The sequence below is a fragment of the Amphiura filiformis genome, chromosome 2 (genome assembly GCF_039555335.1).
Source record: "Amphiura filiformis chromosome 2, Afil_fr2py, whole genome shotgun sequence".
Lineage (NCBI taxonomy): Eukaryota > Metazoa > Echinodermata > Ophiuroidea > Amphilepidida > Amphiuridae > Amphiura > Amphiura filiformis.
In genome coordinates this window covers 69,636,438-69,656,686 of record NC_092629.1, presented here as the reverse complement: position 1 = coordinate 69,656,686, position 20,249 = coordinate 69,636,438, and the positions used below count along the sequence as shown (strand labels likewise).

Below are 20,249 nucleotides of genomic sequence, written 5' to 3'. Positions count from 1 at the left end.
CAAAATCACCTAAATAATGCATTTTCCCTCAAATATTGTATCAAAATATAAAGATGCATTGAATATTTGATATACCGTAAAATGGGGTAACTTCGGTCAGCGGGGTAACTTTGGTCGGTCAGATATATTTTTTTATATGGTCATATTTTCGTACAGCAATATTGTTTTTAGTCATATTTGGTGTCAATTTGTTAAGAAATATGTTTGGAAGAAATAATAGTCGCTCATGTGTAATTTCCTTGAAATTTACGAAAAAGCGGGATTTTGACCAAAAATCAGCATTTTTTACATTTTTTCAGAAAAATAAAAATCGATATTTGTGAGCAAGGATGTGTGTTTGATTAATTTTGCAAGGTGTCAAATGTCACAAAAAACAACAACTTGCCCATATTCAGCGAAGATCAATTTTTTTGATTTTTTTCCTTCACAGAATGTAATACTGTGACCAAAGTTGCAGGCGGGGTAACTTTGGTCAGGTCATTTTTAACCCTTAGGGCACCCTTACAAAATTATTAAAAAATCTTTTTCAACTTCAAGGTATAGAAGGGAACTGTAATGTCACAAAAAAGAGTTAATTAGAAATATAATTGGTTTTGTTTGGAAGGAGTGGTTTAAAAACTCTGAAAAGTGCCCAAAGTTACGGTAGGCTCTGTATTTGTTGTCACCCCCCCCCGCTATATTCTCCACAGCCAAAGAAGCCACCGTGTGTATCTTTTTTTGTTTTTTCCAAGTGATTTCTTGTGATTTCTCTGTGATTTCTTTGTTTTGATAATAAAAATATATGAAGATATTAACAAACCTGAAACAAAAGATCTATACTGTAGCATGTACATTTTAAAAGCTATTCTTGTCACATTCGTACCAAAAAAGGACATTGACCATAAAAGGTCACACATGTGAAAACAAAATCAGCTGAGCTGAATAAACTCTCACATCAAGAAAAATGTATGCCTGTTCAAAAAAGCTTTTGAAGTAAATTTCAGATTATGCTGATAAAAACTACACATCTAAGCCTTCGTTTCATCCAAGATTTATCCAATTCAAGGCTTGTTTTTCAGTTTATTTTGAATCGAAACTTTAAGCTTACTTCAACTTCAAGAAGGTTGTCGAATTCTGAAGCCACAACATCATTGTCGCAAGTAATAAGCGACGTCGATAGAAACGTATCAGAAGATTTTGACAGTTATCAGGCTGTTAATGAAAACATGGGAAAACGGAAACAAAAACCAGTAAGTTTTAGCTAGCCTTTTAATATTTAAATTTTAAAAGTTTATATTAATATTTCAGATTTTTAAAATTGTGTTTTTTTAGGCTGTTATAGTGGGGATTATGCACTTTCAGTTTCTCACGCGTTTGAACGGGAATTGGATTGCGTACTTTTTCGATGTCTAGTAAGCAACTTTCTTCAATATTTTGAGAAAATGAAAATGATGTCAAATTTTCTATTCTATATTGTTTGGTAATAATGTCTTTTGCCAAATAGTAATGTTTAAAGTTGTAATTATGTGTTTTTGATCGCAAAGATCGGATATTTTCGCTTCGATTCAATTCTGAACCCTTCGCAAAGGAGCCGATTTCGCAGAACTTTGACGATAATTTTGCCTTTTGGACACTAAAATGCATTCGATCCTTAATTTTGTTTCAACCGAGTCTTAAATTAGGGGTGGTGCAATAATTATGTGTACCCCCGGGGGGGGTGAATTCTCAAAATGGTCTGCCAAAAATCGCTTAACCCCCCCTTTGGCCATGCCAAAAACCTTTGCCCCCCCTTCGAAGTGCCAAAAACCTTTGCCCCCCTTTGACGCGTGCCAAAAATCTTTGCCCCCCCTTACACATGCAAGATTTTGGGAACCCAATTTAAAACCTTAAATTGTCTTAACATATAATGCGGAAGCGAGCAGGAAAATTTTGCATATTTGAACGTGTTTGTAACGTTTTCCACGCCTTTTAGGGCGTAATATAGAAACGGTGCCCAAAATATCTGTGCCAAAATTGCTTGCCCCCCCTTTCGACCTGCCAAAATTGCTTGACCCCCCTTTCGACCTGCCAAAAATACTTGCCCCCCCTTTTGGCCTGCCAAAAATCTTTGCCCCCCTATAATTCACTGGGGTACACATAATTATTGCACCACCCTTAGCAAGCACAATAAGGTTGGTACCACTTTTATATACAATTGATGAAATTTTAAAGATTTTTTTTCAAGTTTCTAACCGGCGCAAATCGTTAAGTGTGTATTTCCCATTTACATCCAAAATGGCGTAAGCCAGTCCTTAATATACATAGGTACGGCGTATAGGACTGGCAAGCTAGTCTAGGCTGTTACTAATAATCATGTTAATCATGGACCAGTTCCAATAATTAAAAACCCAAGAAGTCTAGCTTTTAATTTGCACACGTTAGTTACGCATTTGAATCTAGAATCCCAAACTATCGTTTTTAGGCAGATGACCAGTGACATTTTTTTGCAACGCATGTTAAATATTCTGTTGATGTTCAATTTGAATGAAAGTTTAATATTGGAATCAACTTTATCTTTCAGAGCATAGCTTGCTTGCCTTATTAATATTTTGAACAGTCTCAAATTAAGGTGAAGTGCAGTTTCCTTGTGATCAGCTATCTACATTTAGGTAGCTTAAGGGGGTACTACACCCCTGTCCAATTTTGTGTCTACAGTATTTTTGTATTTTTCTCAAAAATTATAGCGCATTGGTGACAAGTAAGATATGTATATGGGCAAGGACTACAACTACTGCACTGGAAATTTCATTTCATTTCATCACAGACAACAGTTGTGGAGTTACAGTCAAAAATGAGGGAAAACCAATATTTGATCAATAAATCAATAACTACTTGCCTTGAGCTGCTGAATTTTCAGTGCAGTGGTTGTAGTCCCTGCCCTTATAATATATGTATATAGCCTACATGTCTATGTATGTACTTGTCAGTTGTCACCAATGCGCTATAGCTTTTGAGAAAAATGCAAAAGTAGGCACAGAATTGGCCAGGGGTGTAGTACCCCCTTAAGCCTCTAACTTCGATTCAGGTCCAGTAATTGAAACGCCAGGTTACAAGTCATCAAACTTTGTAGTTACGTCAACACTTCAACTAGTTTTCAATGCATGAGGTAATTGGAAGCTAGACTACTTGAGTAAATATTATCAGAAAACATTTCTTATGCAATATTCATTATTTTCTCAAGTGCAAAAAAAAATGCAGGATTAAATGCAGAATTATGATCATCACTATATCTACGGAATATACACATGTATGTGTACTTTACTTTTTATCATTTCATCCTTGCAGAACAACCCCAATATCAACCATCCCAAAAAGATGCAAAAATTTCAACAAGACCAGGACCATGAGCACATAGAGCACTACATTGACAATGGTAAGCAGGGTTATGAGTGACCAGTATTGCCAGATATATTCAGTGCCAAGGCACGGTGACTGACTCTTAAGTAGCCCAATTTGTAAGATTCCAAATAAGTACTGAATAATTGGCGGTTTTGTCTGAATTTAGAATGTAAATCTCCCAATTGGACGGAAAAGCATTTGACTTAAGCTTGTGAAGTTACTGACCGATCAATACGTGGTCAAAAAACCCCATTGTTATTGCCACACAGTGTAATTGGTATGTAGGTAAAATCATTCCATACCATGCGTGTACAGATAACTGACAGTGACGCAATCAACAATCAGCATTCGGAATATCGTTGACCCAATGACGTCATCGCTGGATTTCCATTGATAAATTTGCAAAATCGTTCATCAAAAACATGATTTCTAATTGCAGATATTTCATTTGTGTATTAATGTCAATGTCTATCTCAAATTGACATGGTATATTATCGTAGAGTTGAATGCGCCGAGGCTTATGAAGCGGGTCCGTTGCAAATTTTTTGCGACATTAAAAAGCCATCGTTCGTGTGGCCTCGGTGTGTGTGTGACTGTGTGGGGTGTGTTTGTGAATAGGGGTCAGTTATGCATGCACGCCGCATAGCATGGATTCTGTTGATAACGACCTGCATGCAGAAACAATTCTCAAATATATGTGATGCGATCAAGCAAAATCAGTCGGAACTCGGAAAAATTAAATTTTCAGTTTCTTATAGGATAATAAAAAGCATTTACAAATCTGGATTTTGCAGGAAACCCCATTGAAATTGAACACCCAGATCCAAAGATATGAGCAATCAAAGAGTGTCCAAAACAACAGGAAACAAAAGGAAATATTTCCTTTGTTTGGCTATATCCCAAAATCAATATTTCCGAGTTCCGACTAATTTTGCTTGATCGCATCACACATTATGGTGTAAATATAAGCATTTGAATTCTTTAGCAATAATTTGAACCTGAAAAAGAATGAACATGATAGTTCATGAGTTATTTTTCAACATATTTGTTGTATAAATATGGGTGCATTACTTTACTTTGAAGTTGGTAATGGGTAAATTACAATGTAACTTTTCAGGAAATTACCTGATTTCAGAAAATTTTAAAGAAAATGTACCAATTTCAGGAAAGTTTTGCTCTACCCTTCCTGTGTAAAAGGACAGGGGAAAGTATATTTTTGGATTTTTCTGGAAATTTTGACAACACTAAGTTACATCTCTGTATTGCAATTTGATGCTTCAGAGACTCAAAACCTCTGCCAATTAATAATAATAATGAGCATCATTTATTAAGGGGGTACTACACCCCTGGCCAATTTTTTGCCTATTTTTGCATTTTTCTCAAAAATTATAACGCATTGGTGATAAGTAAGATATAGCCTACATATTATAGGGCCAAGGACTACAACTACATGTACTGCACTGAAAATTCAGCAACTCAAGGCAAGTAGTTATTGACGTCTCGCCAAAAATCGCTTGGCCCCCCCCCTCGGCCCGCCAAAAATTCTTTGCCGCCCCCTTGAACATGCCAAATTTTTGGGATCCCAAATTGCAAACCCTAAATGGTCTAGATGTATGTTGCGAGCGCAGCTAGCAGGAAAATTTGCATAAGCGTTTCCGTACTGTTTTTCTAAGCCTTTTTAGAGTGTTTTATTAACAAGGCGCCCCATGAATGTGTGACAAAAATCGCTTGCCCCCCCCTCTCGGCTTGCCAAAAATTTCTTGCCCCCCCCAATTTTACCCTCCCCCAGGGCTCATTATTATTGCACAGCCCCTAAGAATCATGGAATTTATTAATTTAATTATTGCTTTTATTTAGGAATGAGAAAGATCAAACCTTACATATTTACCTTCGAGACGCATGCCAAAGGTCGCTGGTTTGGAAAGAAAATGATGGACGTCTTCAAGAAAGAATTCCGTATGGAAACGCCTTTATATTATGTAAGTGTGGACCATGGCTTACTTTAACGCACAAATCATGTGTATTTACGCCTTCGCACATGTTGCGTACTTTTTCAAATCCAAAGTCTAAAGTCCAGTGCGTAAGAAATCCTTAACAGGTGCATGTTCAAATATTGCATGCATGAATTAATATACAAACAAATATCTGATATTGTGACATTGTGACATTGGGCTATTCTATTTAAAATCCACTCTACCCCTGTGGAAGATTTTGGGAATATCTCCCACAGGGGGAATATGAATTAACAGCCCCATTTGAAACTCACCCTCCGATTTGTGGAAGATTCATGAGGTTGAATCTTTCTCAGAGGGTGTATGAAATTCAAATGGAGCTGCAAAAAAATGCACTCATTCCATCTGAAATTCATACTCCCCCTGTGGAAGATAATCTTCCACAGGGGTAGTGTGCATTTTAAATGGAATAGCCCATTTATGCTTGACTTTTCATGGCTGTATTAATTTATACACAGGGCTCATGTTGCAGTTTGTGACACCAAATGATACTTCTGGCCAATTCCACCGTTACGGACGTTACATATACATGCAACTTGCAACTTTTAAGTGAATAGCACACATGTTTGATGTTAGGATAACACTTTATTTCTTAGTATGCTACTAGTACACACTCTAATGTTCATTATTATGAAGCAATTTTGTTTTGGCTTTCTTAGTTAATTAGCTACAGAAATTAGAAACGCAGCGTTACGGACGTTACGCGAAAGTGCCTGCCTTTTTGACAGATGGTACATATCCTTAAATCTCCATTCAGTTCTGTGTTTTATTTTTTTCTGTTAACTACATTGAGCAAGCCCTGACTCCATTCTATGTAAACATGAAAAGCAAGTTTGAAATTAATACTCCTGTATCATCCTACACTGTTGATTTAATGTTACGGACGTTACATTTTATCTCAAATGTAACGTCCGTAACGTTTTTCATGATGAAAAACAACTGTCAAGGTGCTTCCTCAGATTTTTTTCTTTACTATCTTGAAGTAGGTGTGACATCAATCTATGGAGGCATGATTAGCAAGTTTGAAATAAATGCTCCTGTTTTGAGCAATAATGTTCCAAAATTTTGTTACGGACGTTACAAAGGCACTTTTGGCATGGAATTGGCCTTCTGTGAATCAAATTAATGATACATGTTTGCAATGCAAATAATTGTTGTAAAAACATCCAAAAAGCAAAAATTCCAATGCAATTTCTTTCTGTCATCTCGTTGCAATGTTTACGGGTCCATCTTTTTTTATTTGCCGTAGAACAAACTAGAAGTAATGATGTAACAGGATTAACTACCATAGCAATAGATGAATACAATTTGCACTTGAATCCAAGGCAAAGGAGCCCAAGTGTGCCATTAGGCAAATCTTTATTGTATAGGGGTCAAATTTTTAAATTGCTCTAATTAAATTGGACTCAAGGTGGTGGACATAGAGAGGAGGCAATTAACATGTTAAAAATCAAGCAGAGGTCTATTCAGGTCAAATGTCATTTAGGGGTCAAATAGGTATGGGAATGGGTAATAGGTGTTTAGAAAAGTTGAAATTTCAGTGTTCTTATAGTGTCACATCACCCATACAAAAAGTTTTGAAGAACCTCCCTGGGGAAACTTCTAAAATGTTTTACTTTGTTAATTGCTTCAATAGAAAACAGCTATTGAGGGAGGCCTGATCAAACTAAATGGCAAGACAGTGACACCAAATAGAGTGATACGCAACCAGGACTTCCTTCAGTCTATGGTACATAGGCATGAACCTCCTGTGTCAGGGGAACCACTTGATATCATAGCACAAACTGAAGATTTCATAGTCATTGACAAGCCTTCATCTATACCGGTAAGAACAGTAAAGCAATAAGTTTTCTGTGTTCTACTTTTGAAATTCTGTTTTGTTGTCAATATCTCACTTTCCGTGATTTCTCCGTTTTCTTATAGCTTTCTGTGTTTTGTCTGTTTTACCATGTGTTGTCCGTTTTACAAGAAGTTTTTTTTACACATTTATCTTATTGCAAACAACAACAGACACACATTTAAAAAAATTTTCTTTGTAATTTATTCACTTTTTTCAATAATTTCAATTTTTATTTATGAAATATGTCTGTTTTCTACCTTCAATTCTATGAAAGTTGTTCATTTTCCATAATGATGGAAAACTTAAGCCTTTAAAGTACAGTAAGAATTTTAAATATATGAACATTGTGTACCATTTTAGATGCATGCAGCATTGCATGTGTTTACTGCATCCAGTAAACTCCCTGTGGTATGTTGTTTCCTCACTCTTTGTTCATTTTGTTTGCAATTTATACTGTAGTCTCTTATTACTAGAGCTTAACCGATGCAAGGTTTCCACTGCCGATCTGATGCCCAATGGGTTTTTTTTTTTTCGTATCGACCGATCCGCCGATCCGATGTATTGCTCAAATTTGCTGCATCTATTAAAGATCAGTAAACTTATAGTGATTATGTACAGTTATTATGTATTGTGTATATCATGGACATACATTTTTTTGTAGTACAGCTGCCAAGCTCTTAACTAGGAGCCATTGTGCCCTTTCTGTTAGAAGCTTCAAAGTTTCCACACATGATGAGTTACAAAATCCAATGTTGATTTTAAGATGTGAAGCCATTTTGGATTTGACCCCTGGTGACCGCCATAAAGTAATGAAAAAATTGAAAATGCTCCAATCTTGTTGAAAGATGATATACCAAATTACTAGAGTGTCTATGTTGTTGAGCGACAAATTTCAATGGGTGTATTGAAAATTTTTACTTTGATTGGGGAGCACATGCCCCTTTTACACTACACCAAAGAAAGTAAATAATTCTACTTGTGTATTTTGTTTTCAGATTCACCCAGCTGGTAAATACAGGCATAATTCTCTTGTGTATATCATGGCCAGGGAACATGGATTGAAAGGATTACACAGTAAGTAACCAAGGACCAAACTTCTTGTTTGGTCCTTGTTGTAATAGAAACATAAGAAAAAATGGATTTGAAATTTATGAGCATTTTGTCAACAATGGAGTCTTAAAGGAAAGTAAAACAAACCTACAAGATAGATCAACAACAAGTAGATTGCACAAACATATGGCAGGTACAGAATGTGTAATGTACAATAGAGAAGAATTTGGTTCTCGCTTAAGAAAATAAGTTTTTCAACAACGTTCCTTTTCAGATCAATAAATCAAAAAATTTGATAAGCAAGGTTTTTGAAAAACATGGTTTTTTTTAAAGAAATGAAATTTACAGAAATAAACATTTTCAAAAATGTCAGCGATTTTAAACTTGATTGCAAACATATTAATCATTAAAAAAAAGACTAACATGTTTGCAATTAAAGTAAATGCAGTTTTAAAAAGTTGATAAATTATTATATTGGTATTATTTAAATTCAGGCAGTGAAGGTACCACGATTTTTTTTTTTGTGTTTATGTAAATTTTAGTAGGTGAGGTGAAAGTCAGAAAATTTTGCCTAAAATATAGTTAAATTTATTATCAATGATTTTTCATTTTACTAGGAGCAAAGGTAAATGTCCAACTTTTGAAACAAAATGGACACAAAATTTGGACAAATGGATACCATATTTTCATTTTCTCCAGACTGTCCAATAGATTTGAGTCTAAAACAACTGTTTTAGACTAAAATCTATTTCAATGTTTTAAAAACATTGAAATAAGGTTAGAATAAGTCAATTCAAAGTTATAATTGAAGACCGAATTAAAAAGACTAGAAGACGTCAGGGCAAAGGCACGACGTGATTGGTTGCTGACCTGCACAGTACATTTTTGGTCTTGTTGACAGGACGTCATACGCAAACTATAATCAAATTAAGTATTTCTTGGCCAAAGTGGAACATGCGTGTTGCGTCCATGTAGTGTACTAAGCGTGTACGCAGTGCAAGGCGCATGTATACTTTCTTCTGTACCGCGCTATATTCGTGTATGATTATCGCGGAGCCACTAGCGTTCACACTGTTCCAGTTTGGCCAAGAAATACTTAATTTGATTATAGTCTTTTTAATTAGGTCTTCAATTATAGGTGAATTGTTATTAATATGACTATTTGATTACTTTTTCCAAGCCTTTTACAGGTTGGACAGACTCACATCAGGCGTATTCATATTTGCAAGGTAAGGCAGTGTGGCACTTTGACTGAAACTGCTTGCAGCATTTCAATTAAGGGATCTCTTTGTCACAGATTTTATTTAACAAAAGAATAAAATGTATCAATGGTCTATTCCAGTTAAAATCCATGCATACTATTATGGAAGACATGACCTTAATCAGGTATGTCTAATCTTGTGTTGAGATCAAAAGTTTAAAATCATAAATTATGACCTTAATCTTCCACACAAGGGGTGTAGATTTCAAATGGAGTCATACATTCAGGTAACTCAACTGTGTGGAAGATTAAGGTCATGTCTTCTACAGGGGGTGTATGGATTTCAACTGGAATAGCCCAATGCTGGATTTGAAGTCATCTGAACATATTTGATGTATTCCAAAGAACTCTGCTCAGAAGATTGAGAAGAATAATAGCCATCACAAAATTGGACAAAAATGACGACCTAAACTGACCTCAAAAAGAAACTTATAATTTTTTACAACTTGTGATTCACAAGGTCATATCTTAAAATACTGTCAATCAAAATGAACTAAAATTACACACAGGATTACCTTAATACTCTACGCAAAACACATGTCAGTAACCAAGCAGTTGTCCAACTGACAGCAAAATGCACTGTCATGGGACAGCTTCCTGGACTTCCTTCACTTTCACAGCCCAACATTTGGCACCCAGGACAAAAAATCTGTGAGAATGCACACAAGATCCTTGCACAGATGATAAAACGGTGCTGCTTTCTGCTTTTCATACACTTTTTTCATGAAACAGGACTGGGCTGTGAATGTGGTCCAGGTTTAAGATATGGCTAAGAAATTTGGCATATCAAAACGCTAAATTTGAGCTTCTTTTGGAATTATTTCACAATTTTGGACAATTCTCGAAGTTAGATGGGGTAAAAAATTTTTTTTTAAATATTTCATGTGAAAGAAGAATGTTTTTCCCTTCCAGTTTTGCAAAAAAGTCAATTTTGCTTCATTCTTTTATGGCCCATATTGCAAAACTAGGATTGCTGAGTTCCGACTGATTTTGCTTGATATCATCACATAATTATACAAACACAAATCGAGCCATGGAGCATAAGCATTAACAGAAGATGCTTACATTTCCCATCATGCAATGCGCAATTGCTTTGGGCATGTCAGCTGCTGATGGCGCACTAGTAATGTATCGTGAATGAGGACAATTATAACTCGAATGTTGTTCTTTCAAGGTCTGTAGAAGTGGTCAAGAAGGTTGACATTCAAGTGAGAGGGAGAGAGCTTCACAAAGTCTACCTATGTAAAGTGAATGGAGAATTCCCAAGGTAATATGGTAATCTTTGCACAAATCTTGTTTTAACCCTAACTATACTAAACAACACAAAACCACAGTTTACAAAACATAGGCACGGGCATTGGTATCCCACGTGATGTGATTTGGTCACCATGCGAACAGTCATATGGTCACGGAAAGTTTGGCCTGGCAAGCTACACCCCTGTAGCAAGGTAGGGTGCACGTTTTTGGCACCCGATGGGTCGGTGGTTCAAAACCACACCTTTTGCTTCTTCTTTTTTCCTTCCTTCTTTCCTACCCCCTTATTGCCAAAAAGCAGCAAGGGCATTAGGGTTAATGGCTGGAAATAAGTGAATTTTTATAGATTGGGATGTTTTATGCAGTGTGGACTATGTGGTCTTTGATATATTGGGCTATTCCAGTTGAAATCCACACACCCCTTATGGAAGACATCACCTTTATCTCCTACGCAGTGAATATACATTTCAAATAAGAATAACCCATAAACCCCATTTTGATATATTTACACTCCCTGTGTGGAAGATTAAGGTCATGTCTTCCATAGGGGAGTATGGATTTCAACAGGAATAGTCCATTTTATTTGGGGAGCTCTAAATATGTTGAAATAAAGAAATACACATGAAAAAAATTCCTGTATTTGAGGGGGTTGTTGAAACCCACGGTTAGGGTGCATTTTCACCCTTTCACCCTTGCCACATCCACTGTTTATTGATAATTTAAAAATAACCTTTGGGACACCAAAGCACGCCCAAGAAGGTATTTTTTCAGCATTGGGTGGTTCCAGTCATTTGAAGTCCCAATCAGTGATCCCAGCATCCCAAGTATAAAAAAATTACAATTGTGTATAAATCCCTCAAAAGTGAAGGATAAGTCATTAAAATTGTCATTAGGTATTTCTGAAATGAAAAATTGTGCAAAAAAATCAAGGAAACAGCATTATTGACAAAGATGAAGTCCTATTGAAATGCATGTATCTAATTAATATAATGTCAGTATATAAATGACAGATTCATGTAAAATATCTTATTTTGTCTTTAATACGCGGCTTTCAGCTGAACTACTAGCAGGCTATGTTAGCACATCTATAACACTGACAAAGGTACCAAAATCTGAATTTTGGATGATTTCTATGGTCATCTAGATGAGCAAATAACTGAATGGGCCTTTAAAGGGCTATACCTTGTTAGTGAGTCCTCTTGTCAACCTGGAACTATCACATAGATTTATATGTGCAATTTGTTATCATAAATGAGCTAGTGGACTGCAGGGAACCAAATTTTCACCAAAGGAAACAATTTACTGTAACAATGGATATTGAATATTTCACACTGTGCTAATTTTGAGCCGTTTCACTTGTTGTGTTTAAATTAGTGATTTTAAGCTTCTGTAGACACTCCACTACTCATGTACATGAGGTCCTGGGTTCAATTCTGAATGGTTACTTGCTAGGGTATTGAATTGGGGGATGTGTACATTTTGAATTTAATTGGTGATATCTGTAAATTAAATTATGACTTCTGCTCTCAGCATGGTTCAGGTTAAGGGTTCCACAACAAACCAAACAAATTGCAACAGCCAGGAGTAAACCAACTACTCTGTTCAATACTGAATGCAACAGGCAATGTTATTGCTGTTGTTCCCATGCAGAGAGAATCACTTATACCTGTACATAAGATTGTCGTACTCCTGGCTGTTACAATTTGTCCAGATTGTAGGGGAGCCCTTAAGATGAGCATTGGGTACCCTTCTGCTTAAGCAGTTAAGTCCTAATAAATACAAATCTCTGTTCTTTTACAGTGAGCCAATAGAATGCAGCGAACCAATCTTTACAGTCTCTCATAAGATTGGTGTGTGTAGAGTCAGCCCAGAAGGGAAACCATCCAAAACTTTGTTTCAGCGAGTCAGTTATGATGGAGAAACCAGTATCATCAAATGTGAGTATAGGTCAAGCAGGGGTGGCACTATATTAAACATTTCACTTGAATGAACACAGCTACCAATATCTGTACGCAATCTGACTGCGACAGTACTTCAAAATACAATGTGAATGCACGACCTTTAAACTAATGATCCAAAACAATAAAAATAAAGGGTTCAAATGACCCTTTAGCAACTTCTAAATGGTAATTTTGTGCTCCAAAAGCTAAAACAATGTGCCTATGACCCATGGTGCAAGTTAGCACTACCCCTGGGGTCAAGAAGTGGTTATCCTTTGTGGTAAAGTACCAAGAGTTAGCTTTCTGCAAAAAGGTGGATGCAGCTTGCACTTTAACAACAAATAATGTGGGGAGCTGATGACCTTGGCTATGTGTAGACTGTCTAAAGTAGAGTATGTGTTTCTGTCTCTTGCTGGATTAAAACCATAATGTACAATCCTGTGACATCTGTTTTTTTTTCTTTAAACCCGATTTTTTGTAATGTTGTAATTCACACATTAAGTCATCCCATAGAGCTCCATGTGAAACAGCCCAAAATAGAGTGGTGTTTCTTTTTACCTTGTTTTTTTGGCTTGAAATGGATAGGAACAATCTTGACAATTATTACTGATATTATGTCTGCATTTTGGGTACAGAATAACAAATTTGATGGAAATTGTACATCATGGCTTTAACAGATATCTTATTTGCAATGTTGTTTTTATTTGCCCATTTTCTGCTTTGATTCAAATTTGCAAAACTTGTCATTCTTCTCATCAGGCTTACCCCACACAGGACGAATGCATCAGATCCGTGTACACCTGCAGTATCTTGGCTTCCCAATCCTGAATGATCCACTTTATACAGGCCCAGTATGGGGACCAGAACAAGGCAAAAATGGCAACATGCCATATGATAATGATGATGAGGTGAGTGATATGTAGGCTTAGAGAAAAGAACGCAAGTTTTTTTGACCAAAAATGCGAGATGGCAACTTGAAAAAGTGAGATTTATGCCCACAAAAAAACAATCCCCCCTGCTAAAAAGATTGAGGGCAGTATTTATTTCCTTACTTAGACTCCACAACAAAGAACTATTGAAATAAAAATTACACAAATATTGTCCTCATAAATCAGCTTAAAAGGTCAATATACTGAAAGAGTTGTGTAGTAAATAAAGAATATTACTTGGAAATTCAGACTGGAAATTCAGGTCAAACAATGGTTGTCGAATTTTGCAACTATGCGCCACAAAAATAGATTTTCGTGGTAGAAATGAGATTCACAGCGAGAAAAGCGAGATTGCATTTTCTCTCTAATCGTAGTGATATGTAGACTCATATGAAATCCACCTGTTAACTTCATGTGACCAAATCTGGTCCAATCAGGCTGAAGTCATCAATAATGAAACTGAGATATAGGCAAAAAAAAAATGTTCATAACTTTGCAACCAAGTATTCAAGAGACCTTGGCATTCAACATCAGTAATTGTAGGTAATGTGCAAGTTAGCAATGGTAGTAACTCAATTTTCAAAATTTCCAACTTTGGCCTTCAGGAGTGGATCAGATTGGGCCACAAATTGAATTACAAATTCCAGCTGGCTGTCAGTTTGACCCCTAATTCTTGCAGTATTTGCTATAGAGGGTGCATAATTCATCTGTAAGAGCCCAATTCTTTAGTCCTTGGGCTATTCCATTTGAAAAACAAGTCCCTCATGAGGAAGATTCTGCAATTTCAACCAAAGTCAACAGTTTAGATTATTCCAAATCCAACTGATTTATCCATAAAAGGATAATTTTGGAATTCCAAAGACAAGTATGTAGTTGTAGGCCAATTTGCACATTTCAACTGGCTTCAATTTTCCACTGGAATTTGAATTAAAAACTATCAACAGTTTCTAGGACATTTTTGTGCGAAAAAAATCAATTTCAACCTGAAGTGAATGTGATGTTTAGTATATGATGAGCTATAGTACCCTATTGTGGGGGGAAGGAGTGGGAAACAAGCCAATATTGGCAAACCACTCACAAATTCTACCCTCTCTCCAGAAGGCGTAATGATTGCACAATCACTGCGACATTTGGAAGGAAAAGCAATGACTATATCTAAAATTCCAAGGTATATCAGGGTCCTCTAAAATAGCAAATTTACCATCTTTTGGTGTCCTGATTTTATTCAACAGTTTATCAAAGAGCTAACAAGATTACATAACAAGGAGCAGATGGAGAACCAGATGAAGCTGGATTGCGAGGATCTTGTCTCAAAACTTGACAATGACGTACAAGCAAGAAACCAGGTCACAGTTGAGAACAAGCTAAGCAGTCGTGTTGACCAACAGACGACTGTAGATTGCACCAATGTTGGTCAAGTCATGACCAGTCAAGGAGAGTCTAGAAACACTGCCTCAACCACAGGTGATGAATGTTTAAGTAGCAAAAGTGGAGTGAGTGTGGTAGCTGCTAATGAGCATATATTTGATAGAACTAGTACCAAAGCTGATGATACTGGTTCTGTAACCATGGTAACCAAAGAGGATGTGGACAGAGAGGTCACTGAAAATCACATGGTTATAGATGAGAATATTTCTTGTGAGAATAATCTAATTGAAACTAGACCTACTTCGAGCACTTTGGACAAAGAAAGTAGCACTAAATCCGTGGACAGCAATGGAAGAACTCAAAATAAGGATCTCGGTGAAGATATGTATACTGTTAGTAAGATACATGGTGCCAGTGATGTTCCTGAGGCAAGTTTAACAAGTGGAAGCAAACCTCTGTGTAGTACTATTTCAAATCCAAATGACTCAGAAATGAGTGAACAATGTGAGATTGCACAGGGTAAAGTTCCTGTGACTGATACGAGTTTGGGAGACACTAGAAGCGATATATGTAAAATTGCACAGGGTAAGGATACTGTGACTGATGTGAGTTTAGCTACTCAAAGTAAAACTCCCCATTGCAGTGATACAACCCATGTTGCAAGTGAAAGGAACAATGCTGCTGGTGACCTAACAACCTCCATAGATCTCAAAGGTGAAGGGTCAAGTTGTGGTGGAAGTACGGCGGATAATTCAGAGGAGGAAGCATTGAATAGATTGGCTTTGGAACTGTGCCGGGAATGCCGACACCCACTGCCTGATCCGGAACCAGAGAGCATGGTGATGTACTTACATGCTCTCTCTTACAAGGTAATTAGTTTATTATTATGTGTTCAACTAGGCCAAAACAAAAAGTTTTTCTAAAAGTTTAAACTGACTTTCAGCACAAAAAGCCAACTAACCTTGAATTTTCGATGTGTGACACGTCACATCTTCATCAGAAGAAGTCCTAGGATGTTGTGATGGACTTACCCTTTTGTTGACCATTGGCGACTTTTGGTCGAATGAGGGTATTGTATAAGGTGATCAAGGACTGGAATCGTGATAAAGCCTTTATCACGATTCCTTTATTAAAGGACTGGAATTGCCAACCTTATACAATGCCCTCATTCGTCCAAAAGTCGCCAATGGTCAACAAAAGGGTAAGTCCATCACAACATCCTAGGACTTCTTCTGATGAAGATGTGACGTGTCACACATCGAAAATTCAAGGTTATATATAGTTGGATTTTTGTGCTGAAAGTCAGTTTAAACTTTAAGAAATTGTTTATCACCAGCACGTATGAACTTACATTTGAGGAAAAAAAGTTTTTAAGGAAGGTGACCTGATATATTTGAAAAATCAAATTCCATATGTACAATATAAAATGTTGTCCCTTTCAAGCTATCCTTCCAAAAAGGCAACTGTAACTAATTCCTTATGGAATTACTGACATTTATACAGCAAGACACTGATAGTCTACAGTGTTTTATTAATGATAATCATCATGTAATAAATAGGTATGAAATGAGAGATCCTATTTTTCTCATTGACATATTGAAATTAGGAGTTCCAAGTCGGTGTATTTCCGAAAATATCATCCAAAAACTGGTGAATTAGTCTCAAACGTGGTATACCAGATTTGAGACTAATTCTACAGTTTTTTGATGATTTCTCTGGAAATATACCAATTTGGAATGCCTAATTTCAATATGTTAATGAGAACAATATGAGCATTCATTCCCCAGTGTTCATGGTCATAATATCACCCCAAATTTAGGTCACATACTCACAGCGTACGAATAAGTCACCCTTTATGCATGTGCATATGCCACATGGGATTAGATTATGCAATTCAAAACTGCCACTGCAAAATCCAGCATGGCGTTACTCTCAGCTTAAGACGAGACACACTGCATGAGAAAATTAGTGAGTATATCATGTGATAATTTTTCTTTTCTCTTCCCAATTCAGGGACCAGATTTTGAATTCAGCACACCAGTACCCAAATGGGCTACAGAACACATGGAAAGAACTGGATCACAAATGCCTTGAAGGAACATTTATGGATGACAGTGGCGGTGGAAGTATTAAAATTTAGCGGGGAGCATCAGTGCTGCATTGTGCAAAAACTGATTGAGGACCCCATTGGCTCCTAACTTTATAAATTTAGGCACCCACATTTTGCCCCCAACTTAAAAAAACTGAGGCACCAACTCGTCGTATTCCAACCACTCGAAGTCATTCTGTGATGATGGTTTAAATCTATGTTCAAGTTTTTAGGCTTACTTCCATTTCCAGTTCCATTACCTTACATAACACCACTAATACTACTAGCTTCATTAATAGTATCAATAGGTGATTCCCTTATTTTATTGTTTCATCCTTCTCCTTGTTCCCAAAAAGTTCATAAAATTCAAAGGTCTTTTTGACTTTGATGCATCTTGAGTACTTAAAAACAGTCAGAACTTCAGCCAATGCGCCTAAAATGGTCACACTGTACAGCACTGCGGAGCATATTTTGTTCCGGTTTTACTGGAAACATTTGCGCTTGAAGTGCACAAAGAATGTTTAATTTCCAACTATTTTAGCCCAAAATTAAGGTGCATTTTGCTATTTGTTAGGCCAGTGTGCAAAATTGTGCAATTTTACCATATTTTGGACCAAAACATGTGTTTTTGGGCTTAATTAAAGGGAAGATGCACAGGGCAATTATTGCTATTTTTTTTCTGGTAGTATTTTTATTGGGTAGACATCCCTCATGGAAAAAATAAGAAATATTTGATGAAGCCCTGAGACAATTGCAATGTAATGAAGCACTATAACAAAGTTTTCAACAAAATACTGTTCAGGTTGAAACTGGTCAACAACATATTTGGCATAAATTTCAACTTAATTACACAAGCAAAGAAATACCACTTACAGTGAAATTTTCGTAGTTCATCCAATCATCACTTCAGCATTGATGGGTTGCTGCTACTTGATGTTTTTCCATGAATTGGATCATGTGATATTGATCCCAAGTCACCTGACTCAATTACCTTCTTGTAGGCAGCTGGGAGAGGGTGGTGGCCCAAGTCTTTATTAAGGTCCAGATTGGCAGCGGCTAGAGAGGAATCCATTGAGCCATTACTGGGGGCCCGGTGCACAAAACTGGTGTTGTAACTGCCCAATTCGGTGGATTCAAGACACTTATAATCAATGTTAAAATTGTGTTGTAAACTTTCATCTTTCTTTTGTCGGGTGATGGAATGTAGTTTAAAATTCCCACCAAGGCCGCATCATTTCACATTTCAGGTGGGATAGACCCAGCGGGGACCCAGCTATGGCTGCCATTAAGGTGTAGGGATGTGCAAAATTAAATTTTGTCTATATAGCCATCTTGATTCCCCTCTTTTACCATAATCAACAACACTTATATTTTTGATGCAAATATTTCAGAGAAACCATTCTCCGTCCTCAGCTGTTATTCTGTACGTCGACTGAATCTTTATGATCCTTGTACTGATGAGGAGTTAAGATGAGATGAATACCGGGTATGGAAAATGGTTTCTCCGTCATATTTGGATCAAAAATGTGAGTGGTGTTGACCAGAAGCCTTTTACATGCTAGGTAAAATGATTCATACGATAAGTCTTTACAAAGACCAGTATTATACATGTATGTGACCATCCACCGCAAAGGGGCCGTAATGTCAACTACTTCTGAGCTATGGTTCATTGAACCAATATGAACAATATATGCTTGTTCAATATCTCATAAAATGAAAATGCTGACATTAAAAGCCCATTTTTGGTGGACAGCCACAATAATGGTTCAATATTTTAGGCTACAATTCGAATTTTAATGCCGTAATTTCCGCAGCAACAATTGATGCTGAAACAAAGCCATGAACATTTGAGTGAAAACCACAGCTTAGAATGGAAAATTGCTGTCATAATGCAAAATGGGCGATTCCAGTTGAAATCCATACACCCCCTATGGAAGACATGCTCTTAATCTCCCAAACACGGGGTGTAGGTTTCAAATGGCGTTGCACATTCAGGTAACCTCCCTGTGTGGAAGATTAAGGTCATGAAAGACATTTCATGGAGTGAATGGATTTCAACTGGAATAGCCCAATGCACACTATTATACAAGTAGCACATGCTGTACAGTGTACATAGTGAAAATGATATGTTAATGTCGATATGTCAGAATAATTAAAGTCCATATGAAGACATAAATTCCGGATGTGCATATGAACGAAATCCATCAGGTTTAATATCAGGTATATATTGGTATTCAAAGCTGTGGGCCTTCAATTCATGCATGCAATACATGTACTATCCCACTGATTCAGGTAGTAGCAGTGAATTGGTAAAACTGCTATATTGCACTGCAGCCTGAGGTTTTTGGCACTTCTTTGTTTTTTCAACTGCTTTTTCATGTCAACATCTCCCAAATTTCGTCGACATGTCGGGATGTTTGTTATAAATGTCAACATATTTGATAACAGCACTACTAAAATGTTGGATTCTAGCTTAAGGTCGTTTTAACTTGGTAATGCGACGAGTTGCGGCAAAAAGTAATCAATATATCGACAACGCATCGCACAGCAATTGCGGCGTAGTATGAACGGACCATTAGGCGATGAAAAACAACAGTTTTATGGGCGGACAAACTTTTGAAGTTAAGGTCGTCAGTCAGAATTATTGGAATAATTATGTTTTACCCTGCGCACACATATAACCCTAATCCTGGGTAAACCAGAATTGTACCATATAGGAATACAGAGTGCGCAGGGTAAACCAGAATTGTACAGATTTTTTTCTGGAAAGCTAAATTGACCAAAAGCTTGAAAAAAATTTGGTTTTCCATGATTTCAACAAATTTGTTTTAAAATCTCCCAAAACAAAAAAATCTGGGCCGGTCAGGCCTGTAAAACGTTTGTTTTATTGGTTGCCCTATGAATATACTTGTTAAAAAGCATGTGTAAAAGAGACAAATAAAAGACATAAAAGGGATTGAAATGATACTCTCATTTTGTTTCTTTATTTTCAGTGCTTTTAATATTGCAAACTTTATTTCTTTGAGTAAAAAACTGTCAAATCAAGCCACTAATGTTGAGTTCAAAAGAGGTTGTGTGAATTATTTGGTTGTATTTTAATTATCTTGTGATTGGCTCATGTCATAACAGCTGTTTTTGCCAAACGTTTG

General features: G+C 36.6%; 1 protein-coding gene across 1 annotated transcript; it reads left to right on the top strand.

Moving 5' to 3' along the window:
- The first annotated feature begins 897 nt into the window (after window positions 1-897).
- On the top strand, window positions 898-18,868 carry LOC140146556 (uncharacterized). Its single transcript, XM_072168430.1, has 11 exons — window positions 898-1,229; window positions 3,304-3,391; window positions 5,215-5,336; window positions 7,006-7,194; window positions 8,205-8,283; window positions 9,440-9,488; window positions 10,695-10,787; window positions 12,575-12,711; window positions 13,474-13,622; window positions 14,876-15,880; window positions 17,025-18,868. Exons 1-11 carry the CDS (start codon window positions 987-989, stop codon window positions 17,103-17,105), a joined length of 2,235 nt encoding a protein of 744 aa, XP_072024531.1. The 5' UTR covers window positions 898-986; the 3' UTR covers window positions 17,106-18,868.
- The last annotated feature ends 1,381 nt before the right edge of the window (window positions 18,869-20,249 follow it).